General features: G+C 46.2%; 1 protein-coding gene across 6 annotated transcripts in view; it reads left to right on the forward strand.

The window, feature by feature from the left end:
* LOC108021864 (peroxisomal acyl-coenzyme A oxidase 3) overlaps nucleotides 1-12,646 on the forward strand; it is a 53,851-nt gene that overhangs the window by 20,727 nt on the left and 20,478 nt on the right. For 2 of the 6 annotated variants that reach the window (XM_050890341.1, XM_050890351.1), the window contains one exon: nucleotides 3,221-3,268. The exons of 1 other annotated variant lie outside the window; for it this stretch is intronic. In XM_050890341.1, coding sequence (XP_050746298.1) covers nucleotides 3,221-3,239 — 19 coding nt within the window. In that variant the 3' untranslated portion in view covers nucleotides 3,240-3,268. Of the gene's footprint in view, nucleotides 1-1,170; nucleotides 1,376-3,220; nucleotides 3,269-3,421; nucleotides 3,484-4,589; nucleotides 4,652-12,646 lie in introns of those variants that run through there. 3 more of the 6 variants (XR_007765636.1, XM_050890342.1, XM_050890343.1) reach the window with 3 other exon arrangements.

Raw genomic sequence — 12,646 nt, forward strand, 5'->3', positions numbered from 1 at the left:
GCGAAACAATATTCAGGTTTTTTATGCCCAAAAGCTTTCTATAACCTACGGCGAGGTGAGATTCTTATCTCCATACATAGAATAAAACTAACTGTAAAATACCTTTTATAGCGCACAATTTACCATGTTTTTTTTACAAGTTTCTAAGCTGCTTACATGATTCTGTCGAAAAAATGTGCTTGAGCTTGTGGTTTTTTATGCCCAAAAGCTTTCTATAACCTACGGCGAGGTGAGATTCTTATCTCCATACATAGAATAAAACTAACTGTAAAATACCTTTTATAGCGCACAATTTACCATGTTTTTTTTACAAGTTTGTAAGCTGCTTACATGATTCTGTCGAAAAAATGGGCTTGAGCAGTTGTTATCATTTTACGGAGCTCATCTAATCACCAAGTATGCCTCTGTTTTTTATCGCCTGCTTTCCGACCTTAAGGATGAAGCCATTGCTCTGGTGGATGCCATTGGACCCACAGATTTTATTTTGAACTCTCCCTTGGGCGTGAGAGATGAAAATGTAAGTGACTTTTTATTATACCCGTTACTCGTAGAGTAATAGGGTATATTAGATTCGTCGGAACGTATGTAACTGGTAGGAAGAAGCGTTTCCGACCCAAAAAGTATATATATGGCGAGTCAGTCTAGCCATGTCCGTCTGTCCGTATGAACGATGAGATCTCGAAAACTATAAAACCTAGAACAGTCAAACTTTTTCATACAGATTCTTGGGTTTCCTGCGCAGCGCAAGTTTGTTTCAGCGGGGTGCCCGCCCACTATAACGCCCACAATCCGCGAAAGTCTGTAGCGCCTTCAGTTTTTATGAAAGAAACAAAATTGTAACTGAAGTCTGATTGTCTCATCAATACCTAGCGACTAACCTAAAAAAAATGGGCGTGGCACATTTTTTAAGCAGCAAAGTAACACCCTTCGGCTATTTCAAACGGATTTAAGCGTTTTAAAACTGGTTAAAACGCTTAAATCTGTCTGCCGCCCACATAACATCTTCTGAAATAGCAGGTAGGTGGTGCCCTAAAAAACGCTTCGCAGCTCCTTTTTCCTTTTGCTCTCTTAAGCTGAGTAACGGGTATCTGATAGTCGAGACACTCGACTATAGTGTTCTTCCTTGCTTTTAAACTCGATATTTTTCCATCAAATCTATTCATTATGTAGGACTACCAGCATCTTCAGCGCGCAATTGTTTCCGCTCCGGGTGTCTTCGAGCGACCTCATTGGTGGCGTGACGTGACTTACAAGGATTACCTAAAGGGATCAAATTTGTAGGTTAATTAAATTATGATGTACATTACATATCGATCATCGCTTTTAAAAATAATTATATTTCAATGAAACTATTATTAAAGAATAAGTGTGTTGACATGATCTGATCTTTCTATCTCGACCAACTTAATCCATTGTAACGAACTGATTAATTTGCCTTATGCTCTCTACGAGAATTGTGCAGCTAGCTCAGTAGATTCTGTGTGTTCGTCCCACCAAATTTATACAAACGTAACTGTCCAGTAGTTCAGTGGGAATGCACAGAATTCACAGGTTTGTAGTAGGTTTATTGCGGGTATAACTACAGTCGGCCTTATAATTTGCTTGACCTCGTTGTCTCCGACGGTACGGGCTGTCTCGATGTTCTCTCGCCACGTTGACACGTTGTTCTAGTTTTGTAGCTCCCTGAAGATTCTTGTCCGCTGCTGACGCGTTGACTTGGTGACTGCTTGGCAACGATTCTGTCTCTTTATGGGGTCAGCCGTGCGGGCTTAGGAGATTGTCACCGTTCTCAGACTAGGGTGAACAGATTGACGAGTTCTCCAGGATAACTCCTCTCGACACACGACCGCCTGTCCCTTGCTGTGTCCCGGATGGTCCCACTGGGGTTTCGGCTCAGATCGTTCGGACAGTCAAGGCGAAACGCCAGAAAGCTGCCTCGCTCTTCACTTCACTTCTACGCTTTGTGGCCGGGACACGCCAAAGTAGTGCTTGGGGCGAAGTACACTTGTGTTCGACAGGCTTACCCCCGGCCATCACTGCTCCAAGTCTGATGGACCGTCCAGGCGTAACGCCAGGACTTCGTTGGCAGGAATAAGCAGACCGTCTTGACTTAGCCGTGTGGTGCCCCTTTAACGTCTCGACGTAGCAATCTTGCTCCCACGGCACTGCTTACGGCGACTCGCCTTGTTGGGGCTCCCAGTTGGTTGGTTTTCAGTTCACTTGGTATCTGATCGACTGCTTGTCTTAACTCTTCGACTCTTCTCGTGATCGACTGACCGTCCTCGACTGATCGTAATCGACTGATCCTGCTGCCAGCGCCCTGCGGGTTTATATAGGGCCTCCGGGAACCGTTCTCCTCTTATGCGCACGGCCCGCCGAAACTCTCCACACCGGGTCCAAAGTCCAGCTTTCCGCCGACGTCCAGCCCGATACTGCCGTCCCGTTGATTCCCGTGATGCATATGGCATGCTTGTGTGCCGCTCCGCTGCCGAGATGTGGCACCTTCACTCTTGGTCCAAAGTTCACGGCCGCGTCCAAAGTCCGGCGGCGTCCCATTACTTCCTTTTGCTCACGGCACCGTCGACCCGCCCGCTAAGTCTCCTCTCTCTCTTTCTCCATCCTTGATCTCCAAACTCTCTTGGTCTCCAAACCCCCTTGCTCTCCATACTCTCTTGCTCTCCAAACTCCTATGTTCTTCAAACTCTCACGTTCTCCAACTCTCACGTTTTCCGTCCTTGATCTCCAAACTCTCACGTTCTCCAACCGATCTTCGCCGCGCCGTTACTACGCGAATTCGCCGGGTACCTGGTGAGCGGCCTGCCATCTGCTGCTGGGATTTGTGAGGAGTTAATCAACTCCTCACATCCCCCCCTTACTTCGGGAAAGATTTAAAAAGGAAACATCGCTCCCACTCTCCGGCGCTCTAAACTTTCGCCAGATATTTTAGTTTTTCTTTTAAAAATGCAGGAAACAGGACTACATTTTGGAAACATGGAAAGAAATTAGTTTTACTATAAAAGCATTCTTATAAAAAGAAAAACGTATCTAGCATATTATTCTTCCATTAACAGAAGTTAGAAACCGTTAGAAGAGCAATTAATATCATATATTATTAATAAGTAAAATATTGCAACAACTTTTGTTTTGACAAAGGACCACAGTTCACAAACACACAAAATTAATGTGGAATCCGGACCACACCTGAATGGCTTTCTTATAGATCTTTTAAAAGCGCTTAACTGGCTTACTGCCTGGCAGCTGAAGACGACTGTTAAACGGGTCGGCGTGATGGAAAGAATGCGTTTGAAAAGCGAAACAATATTCAGGTTTTTTATGCCCAAAAGCTTTCTATAACCTACGGCGAGGTGAGATTCTTATCTCCATACATAGAATAAAACTAACTGTAAAATACCTTTTATAGCGCACAATTTACCATGTTTTTTTACAAGTTTGTAAGCTGCTTACATGATTCTGTCGAAAAAATGTGCTTGAGCTTGTGGTTTTTTATGCCCAAAAGCTTTCTATAACCTACGGCGAGGTGAGATTCTTATCTCCATACATAGAATAAAACTAACTGTAAAATACCTTTTATAGCGCACAATTTACCATGTTTTTTTTACAAGTTTGTAAGCTGCTTACATGATTCTGTCGAAAAAATGGGCTTGAGCAGTTGTTATCATTTTACGGAGCTCATCTAATCACCAAGTATGCCTCTGTTTTTTATCGCCTGCTTTCCGACCTTAAGGATGAAGCCATTGCTCTGGTGGATGCCATTGGACCCACAGATTTTATTTTGAACTCTCCCTTGGGCGTGAGAGATGGAAATGTAAGTGACTTTTTATTATACCCGTTACTCGTAGAGTAATATGGTATATTAGATTCGTCGGAACGTATGTAACTGGTAGGAAGAAGCGTTTCCGACCCAAAAAGTATATATATGGCGAGTCGATCTAGCCATGTCCGTCTGTCCGTATGAACGCTAAGATCTCAAAAACTATAAAACCTAGAACAGTCAAACTTTTTCATACAGATTCTTGGGTTTCCTGCGCAGCGCAAGTTTGTTTCAGCGGGGTGCCCGCCCACTATAACGCCCACAATCCGCGAAAGTCTGTAGCGCCTTCAGTTTTTATGAAAGAAACAAAATTGTAACTGAAGTCTGATTGTCTCATCAATACCTAGCGACTGACCTAAAAAAATGGGCGTGGCACATTTTTTAAGCAGCAAAGTAACACCCTTCGGCTATTTCAAACGGATTTAAGCGTTTTAACCGGGCGTTCTAACGCCCAAAACTGGTTAAAACGCTTAAATCTGTCTGCCGCCCACATAACATCTTCTGAAATAGCAGGTAGGTGGTGCCCTAAAAAAACGCTTCGCAGCTCCTTTTTCCTTTTGCTCTCTTAAGCTGAGTAACGGGTATCTGATAGTCGAGACACTCGACTATAGTGTTCTTCCTTGCTTTTAAACTCGATATTTTTCCATCAAATCTATTCATTATGTAGGTCTACCAGCATCTTCAGCGCGCAATTGTTTCCGATCCGGGTGTCTTCGAGCGACCGCATTGGTGGCGTGACGTGACTTACAAGGATAACCTAAAGGGATCAAATTTGTAGGTTAATTAAATTATGATGTACATTACATATCGATCATCGCTTTTAAAAATAATTATATTTCAATGAAACTATTATTAAAGACATGATCTTATCTTTCTATCTCGACCAATTTTATCCATTGTAACGAACTGATTAATTTGCCTTATGCTCTCTACGAGAATTGTGCAGCTAGCTCAGTAGATTCTGTGTGTTCGTCCCACCAAATTTATACAAACGTGACTGTCCAGTAGTTCAGTGGGAAAGCACAGAATTCACAGGTTTGTAGTAGGTTTATTGCGGGTATAACTACAGTCTGCCTTATAATTTGCTTGTCCTCGTTGTCTCCGACGGTACGGGCTGTCTCGATGTTCTCTCGCCTCGTTGGCACGTTGTTCTAGTTTTGTAGCTCCCTGATTCTTGTCCGCTGCTGACGCGTTGACTTGGTGACTGCTTGGCAACGATTCTGTCTCGCTATGGGGTCAGCCGTGCGGGCTTAGGGAAGCGTCACCGTTCTCAGACTAGGGTGAACAGACTGTCGAGTTCTCCAGGATAACTCCTCTCGACACACGACCGCCTGTCCCTTGCTGTGTCCCGGATGGTCCCACTGGGGTTTCCGCTCAGATCGTGCGGTCAGTCAAGGCGAAACGCCAGGAAGCTTGTGTAAACGAACGGTCCACCTCACCCTTTCGCTTATTGTCCGTACCGTCCCTATGGGCTCGACTTTCCTTGCGGGGCTGTTGCGGTGTGGCGTCCTGCTTGCTGATGGCGGTGTCCTGCGAACTGCTCCTGACTGGGTGGCTCTACGTAGCGTGACTTTTGGTGTTGGGTTCTCGGGCATACGCCGATCCGGGAGTTCTCTGGCTCGTTACTCTCGGGGTTCGGTCTCGCCGCTCCGGGACTTCACAAATCGGAACCGTAGGTCGTAGGTCTCCTGGAAAATTCCATTCGAGACCGTAATGGTCGACCGTTCTCCCTTCTGGCTGACCGCGCCAGGATATGCTCAACTCCACTTGGCGCACGGGGCTAACGCCGGGACACGCCAATGTATTGCTTGGAGCGAAGTACACTTGGGTTCGACAGGCTTACCCACGGCCTTCACTGCTCAAAGTCTGATGGGCCGTCCAGAAGAAACGCCAGGACTTCGTTGGCAGGAATAAGCAGACATAGCCATGCGGTGCCCCTTTAACGTCTCGACGTAGCAATTTTTCTCCCACGGCGCTGCTTACGGCGACTCGCTTTGTTGGGGCTCCCTCGTAGTTTACTTGGTTGGCCGTATTCGACTGATCGTAATCGACTGATCCTGCTGCCAGCGCCCTGCGTGTTTATATAGGGCCTCCGGGAATCGTTCTTCTCCTTATGCGCACGTCCCGGCGAAACTCTCCACACCGGGTCCAAAGTCCATGGCTCCTGTTTGACCTTCTTGTCCTGCTTTCCGCCGACGTCCAGCCCGATACTGCCGTCCCGCTGATACCCGTGATGCATATGGTATGCTTGTGTGCCGCTCCGCTGCCGAGATGTGGCACCTTCACTCTTGGTCCAAAGTTCACGGCCGCGTCCAAAGTCCGGCGGCGTACCGTTACTTCATTTTGCTCACGAAACCTCGCTCCGCCCGCTAAGTCTCCGCTCTCTCTTTCTCTATCCTTGGTCTCCAAACTCTCTTGGTCTCCAAACCCTCTTCCTGAAGGAAACAGGACTACATTTTGGAAACATGGAAAGAAATTAGTTTTACTATAAAAGCATTCTTATAAAAAGAAAAACGTATCTAGCATATTATTCTTCCATTAACAGAAGTTGGAAACCGTCAGAAGAGCAATTAATAGCATATATTATTAATAAGTAAAATATTGCAACAACTTTTGTTTTGACAAAGGACCACAGTTCGTGCAACATGAAACATTTTGATAGGCACTTTAAACGAAAAGTTTTTCTGAAACACACAAAATTAATGTGGAATCCGAACCACACCTGAATGGCTTACTGGCTTACTGCCTGGCAGCTGGAGACGACTGTTAAACGGGTCGAAGAACAGCAGAGTGATGGAAAGGATGCGTTTGAAAAGCGAAACAATATTCACGATTTTTACGCCCAAGAGCTTTCTATAATATACGGCAAGGTGAGATTCTTACCTGTCGAAAAAATGTGCTTGGGCAGTTGTTATCATTTTACGGAGCTCATCTAATCACCAAGTATGCCTCTGTTTTTTAATCGAGGTGGCTTCTTTCGCGAAAGCTCACATGAACTGAAACTAAACGAGAAGGGCATTCTTGGCCTGCTTTCCGACCTTGCTTTTAAACTCGATATTTTTCCATGAAATCTATTCATTATGTAGGGGTACCAGCATCTTCAGCGCGCAATTGTCTCCGCTCCGGTTGTCTACGAGCGACCGCATTGGTGGCGTGACGTGACTTACAAGGATTACCTATAGCGATCAAATTTGTAGGTTAATTGAATTATGATGTACATTACATATCGATCATCGCTTTTAAAAATAATTATTTTTCAATGAAACTATTATTAAAGAAAAAGTGTGTTGACATGATCTGATCTTTGTATCTCGACCAACTTAATCCATTGTAACGAACTGATTAATTTGCTTTTTGCTCTCTACGAGATTTGTGCAGCTAGCTCAGTAGATTCTGTGTGTTCGTCCCACCAAATTTATACAAACGTGTCTGTCTAGTAGTTCAAAGAGAAAGCACAGAATTCACAGGTTTGTAGTAGGTTTATTGCGGGTATAACTACAGTCTGCCTTATAATTTGCTTGTCCTCGCCTCGTTGACACGTTGTTCTGGTTTTGTAGCTCCCTGAAGATTCTTGTCCGCTGCCGACGCGTTGACTTGGTGACTGCTTGGCAACGATTCAGTCTTGCTATGGGGTCAGCCGTGCGCGCTTAGGGAAGCGTCACCGTTCTTAGACTAGGGTGAACAGACTGACGAATGGTCCCACTGGGGTTTCCGCTCAGATCGTGCGGACAGTCAAGGCGAAGGAAGCTGCCTCGCTCTTCACTTCACTTCTACGTTTTGTGTAAACGAACGGTCCACCTCACCCATTCGCTTATTGTCCGTGCCGTCCCTATGGGCTCGACTTTCCTTGCGGGGCTGTTGCGGTGTGGCGTCCTGCTTGCTGATGGCGGCGTGACTTTTGGTGTTGGGTTCTCGGGCATACGCCGATCCGGGAGTTCTCTCCCTTCCGGCTCGTTACTCTCAGGGTTCGGTCTCGCCGCTCCGGGACTTCACAAATCGGAACCGTAGGCTCTCCTGGAAAATTCCATTCGAGACCGTAATGGTCGACCGTTCTCCCTTCTGGCTGATCGCGCCAGGATATGCTCAACTCCACTTGGCGCACGGGGCTCATGCCGGGACACGCCAAAGTAGTGCTTGGAGCGAAGTACACTTGGGTTCGACAGGCTTACCCCCGGCCTTCACTGCTCCAAGTCTGATGGGCCATCCAGGCGTAACGCCAGGACTTCGTTGGCAGGAATAAGCAGACTATCTTGACTTAGCCCCTTTAACGTCTCGACGTAGCAATCTTGCTCCCACGTCGCTGCTTACGGCGACTCGCTTTGTTGGGGCTCCCTCGGAGTTTACTTGGTTGGTTTTCAGTTCACTTGGTATCTGATCGACTGCTTGCCTTAACTCTTCGACTCTTCTCCTCGTGATCGACTGACCTTATTCGACTGATCGTAATCGACTGATCCTGCTGCCAGTGCCCTGCGGGTTTATATAGGGCTTCCGGAAACCGTTCTTCTCCTTATGCGCACGGCCCGCCGAAACTATCCACACCGGGTCCAAAGTCCATGGCTCCTGTTTGACCTTCTTGTCCTTCATGCGCTGCTTTCCGCCGACGTCAAGCCCGATACTGCCGTCCCGCTGATTCCCGTGATGCATATGGCATGCTTGTGTGCCGCTCCGCTGCCGAGATGTAGCACCTTCACTCTTGGTCCAAAGTTCACGGCCGCGTCCAAAGTCCGGCGGCGTACCGTTACTTCCTTTTGCTCACGAAACCTCGCTCCGCTCGCTAAGTCTCCGCTCTCTCTTTCTCTATCCTTGGTCTCCAAACTCTCTTGGTCTCCAAACCCTCTTCCTGCAGGAAACAGGACTACATTTTGGAAACATGGAAAGAAATTAGTTTTACTATAAAAGCATTCTTATAAAAAGAAAAACGTATCTAGCTTATTATTCTTTCATTAACAGAAGTTGGAAACCGTCAAAAGAGCAATATAAATATTATTAATATATTATTAATAAGTAAAATATTGCAACAACTTTTGTTTCGACAAAGGACCACAGTTCGTGCAACATGAAACATTTTGATAGGCTCTTTAAACGAAAAGTTTTTCTGAAACACACAAAATTAATGTGGAATCCGAACCACACCTGAATGGCTTACTGGCTTACTGCCTGGCAGCTGGAGACGACTGTTAAACGGGTCGAAGAACAGCAGAGTGATGGAAAGGATGCGTTTGAAAAGCGAAACAATATTCACGATTTTTACGCCCAAGAGCTTTCTATAATATACGGCAAGGTGAGATTCTTACCTGTCGAAAAAATGTGCTTGAGCAGTTGTTATCATTTTACGGAGCTCATCTAATCACCAAGTATGCCTCTGTTTTTTAATCGAGGTGGCTTCTTTCGCGAAAACTCACACGAACTGAAACTAAACGAGAAGGGCATTCTTGGCCTGCTTTCCGACCTTGCTTTTAAACTCGATATTTTTCCATGAAATCTATTTATTATGTAGGGGTACCAGCATCTTCAGCGCGCAATTGTCTCCGCTCCGGTTGTCTACGAGCGACCGCATTGGTGGCGTGACGTGACTTACAAGGACTACCTATAGCGATCAAATTTGTAGGTTAATTGAATTATGATGTACATTACATATCGATCATCGCTTTTAAAAATAATTATATTTCAATGAAACTATTATTAAAGAAAAAGTGTGTTGACATGATCTGATCTTTGTATCTCGACCAACTTAATCCATTGTAACGAACTGATTAATTTGCTTTTTGCTCTCTACGAGATTTGTGCAGCTAGCTCAGTAGATTCTGTGTGTTCGTCCCACCAAATTTATACAAACGTGTCTGTCTAGTAGTTCAAAGAGAAAGCACAGAATTCACAGGTTTGTAGTAGGTTTATTGCGGGTATAACTACAGTCTGCCTTATAATTTGCTTGTCCTCGCCTCGTTGACACGTTGTTCTGGTTTTGTAGCTCCCTGAAGATTCTTGTCCGCTGCCGACGCGTTGACTTGGTGACTGCTTGGCAACGATTCAGTCTTGCTATGGGGTCAGCCGTGAGCGCTTAGGGAAGCGTCACCGTTCTTAGACTAGGGTGAACAGACTGACGAGTTCTCCAGGATAACTCCTCTCGACACACGACCGCCTATCCCTTGCCCGGATGGTCCCACTGGGGTTTCCGCTCAGATCGTGCGGACAGTCAAGGCGAAGGAAGCTGCTTCACTTCACTTCTACGTTTTGTGTAAACGAACGGTCCACCTCACCCATTCGCTTATTGTCCGTGCCGTCCCTATGGGCTCGACTTTCCTTGCGGGGCTGTTGCGGTGTGGCGTCCTGCTTGCTGATGGCGGCGTGACTTTTGGTGTTGGGTTCTCGGGCATACGCCGATCCGGGAGTTCTCTCCCTTCCGGCTCGTTACTCTCGGGGTTCGGTCTCGCCGCTCCGGGACTTCACAAATCGGAACCGTAGGCTCTCCAGGAAAATTCCATTCGAGACCGTAATGGTCGACCGTTCTCCCTTCTGGCTGATCGCGCCAGGATATGCTCAACTCCACTTGGCGCACGGGGCTCATGCCGGAACACGCCAAAGTAGTGCTTGGAGCAAAGTACACTTGGGTTCGACAGGCTTACCCCCGGCCTTCACTGCTCCAAGTCTGATGGGCCATCCAGGCGTAACGCCAGGACTTCGTTGGCAGGAATAAGCAGACTATCTTGACTTAGCCCCTTTAACGTCTCGACGTAGCAATCTTGCTCCCACGTCGCTGCTTACGGCGACTCGCTTTGTTGGGGCTCCCTCGGAGTTTACTTGGTTGGTTTTCAGTTCACTTGGTATCTGATCGACTGCTTGCCTTAACTCTTCGACTCTTCTCCTCGTGATCGACTGACCTTATTCGACTGATCGTAATCGACTGATCCTGCTGCCAGTGCCCTGCGGGTTTATATAGGGCTTCCGGAAACCGTTCTTCTCCTTATGCGCACGGCCCGCCGAAACTATCCACACCGGGTCCAAAGTCCATGGCTCCTGTTTGACCTTCTTGTCCTTCATGCGCTGCTTTCCGCCGACGTCAAGCCCGATACTGCCGTCCCGCTGATTCCCGTGATGCATATGGCATGCTTGTGTGCCGCTCCGCTGCCGAGATGTGGCACCTTCACTCTTGGTCCAAAGTTCACGGCCGCGTCCAAAGTCCGGCGGCGTACCGTTACTTCCTTTTGCTCACGAAACCTCGCTCCGCTCGCTAAGTCTCCGCTCTCTCTTTCTCTATCCTTGGTCTCCAAACTCTCTTGGTCTCCAAACCCTCTTCCTGCAGGAAACAGGACTACATTTTGGAAACATGGAAAGAAATTAGTTTTACTATAAAAGCATTCTTATAAAAAGAAAAACGTATCTAGCTTATTATTCTTCCATTAACAGAAGTTGGAAACCGTCAGAAGAGCAATATAAATATTATTAATATATTATTAATAAGTAAAATATTGCAACAACTTTTGTTTCGACAAAGGACCACAGTTCGTGCAACATGAAACATTTTGATAGGCTCTTTAAACGAAAAGTTTTTCTGAAACACACAAAATTAATGTGGAATCCGAACCACACCTGAATGGCTTACTGGCTTACTGCCTGGCAGCTGGAGACGACTGTTAAACGGGTCGAAGAACAGCAGAGTGATGGAAAGGATGCGTTTGAAAAGCGAAACAATATTCACGATTTTTACGCCCAAGAGCTTTCTATAATATACGGCAAGGTGAGATTCTTACCTGTCGAAAAAATGTGCTTGAGCAGTTGTTATCATTTTACGGAGCTCATCTAATCACCAAGTATGCCTCTGTTTTTTAATCGAGGTGGCTTCTTTCGCAAAAACTCACACGAACTGAAACTAAACGAGAAGGGCATTCTTGGCCTGCTTTCCGACCTTGCTTTTAAACTCGATATTTTTCCATGAAATCTATTTATTATGTAGGGGTACCAGCATCTTCAGCGCGCAATTGTCTCCGCTCCGGTTGTCTACGAGCGACCGCATTGGTGGCGTGACGTGACTTACAAGGATTACCTATAGCGATCAAATTTGTAGGTTAATTGAATTATGATGTACATTACATATCGATCATCGCTTTTAAAAATAATTATATTTCAATGAAACTATTATTAAAGAAAAAGTGTGTTGACATGATCTGATCTTTGTATCTCGACCAACTTAATCCATTGTAACGAACTGATTAATTTGCTTTTTGCTCTCTACGAGATTTGTGCAGCTAGCTCAGTAGATTCTGTGTGTTCGTCCCACCAAATTTATACAAACGTGTCTGTCTAGTAGTTCAAAGAGAAAGCACAGAATTCACAGGTTTGTAGTAGGTTTATTGCGGGTATAACTACAGTCTGCCTTATAATTTGCGTGTCCTCGCCTCGTTGACACGTTGTTCTGGTTTTGTAGCTCCCTGAAGATTCTTGTCCGCTGCCGACGCGTTGACTTGGTGACTGCTTGGCAACGATTCAGTCTTGCTATGGGGTCAGCCGTGCGCGCTTAGGGAAGCGTCACCGTTCTTAGACTAGGGTGAACAGACTGACGAGTTCTCCAGGATAACTCCTCTCGACACACGACCGCCTATCCCTTGCCCGGATGGTCCCACTGGGGTTTCCGCTCAGATCGTGCGGACAGTCAAGGCGAAGGAAGCTGCCTCGCTCTTCACTTTACTTCTACGTTTTGTGTAAACGAACGGTCCACCTCACCCATTCGCTTATTGTCCGTGCCGTCCCTATGGGCTCGACTTTCCTTGCGGGGCTGTTGCGGTGTGGCGTCCTGCTTGCTGATGGCGGCGTGACTTT

Source organism: Drosophila biarmipes, unplaced genomic scaffold (assembly GCF_025231255.1).
Source record: "Drosophila biarmipes strain raj3 unplaced genomic scaffold, RU_DBia_V1.1 ptg000019l, whole genome shotgun sequence".
Taxonomy (NCBI): domain Eukaryota; kingdom Metazoa; phylum Arthropoda; class Insecta; order Diptera; family Drosophilidae; genus Drosophila; species Drosophila biarmipes.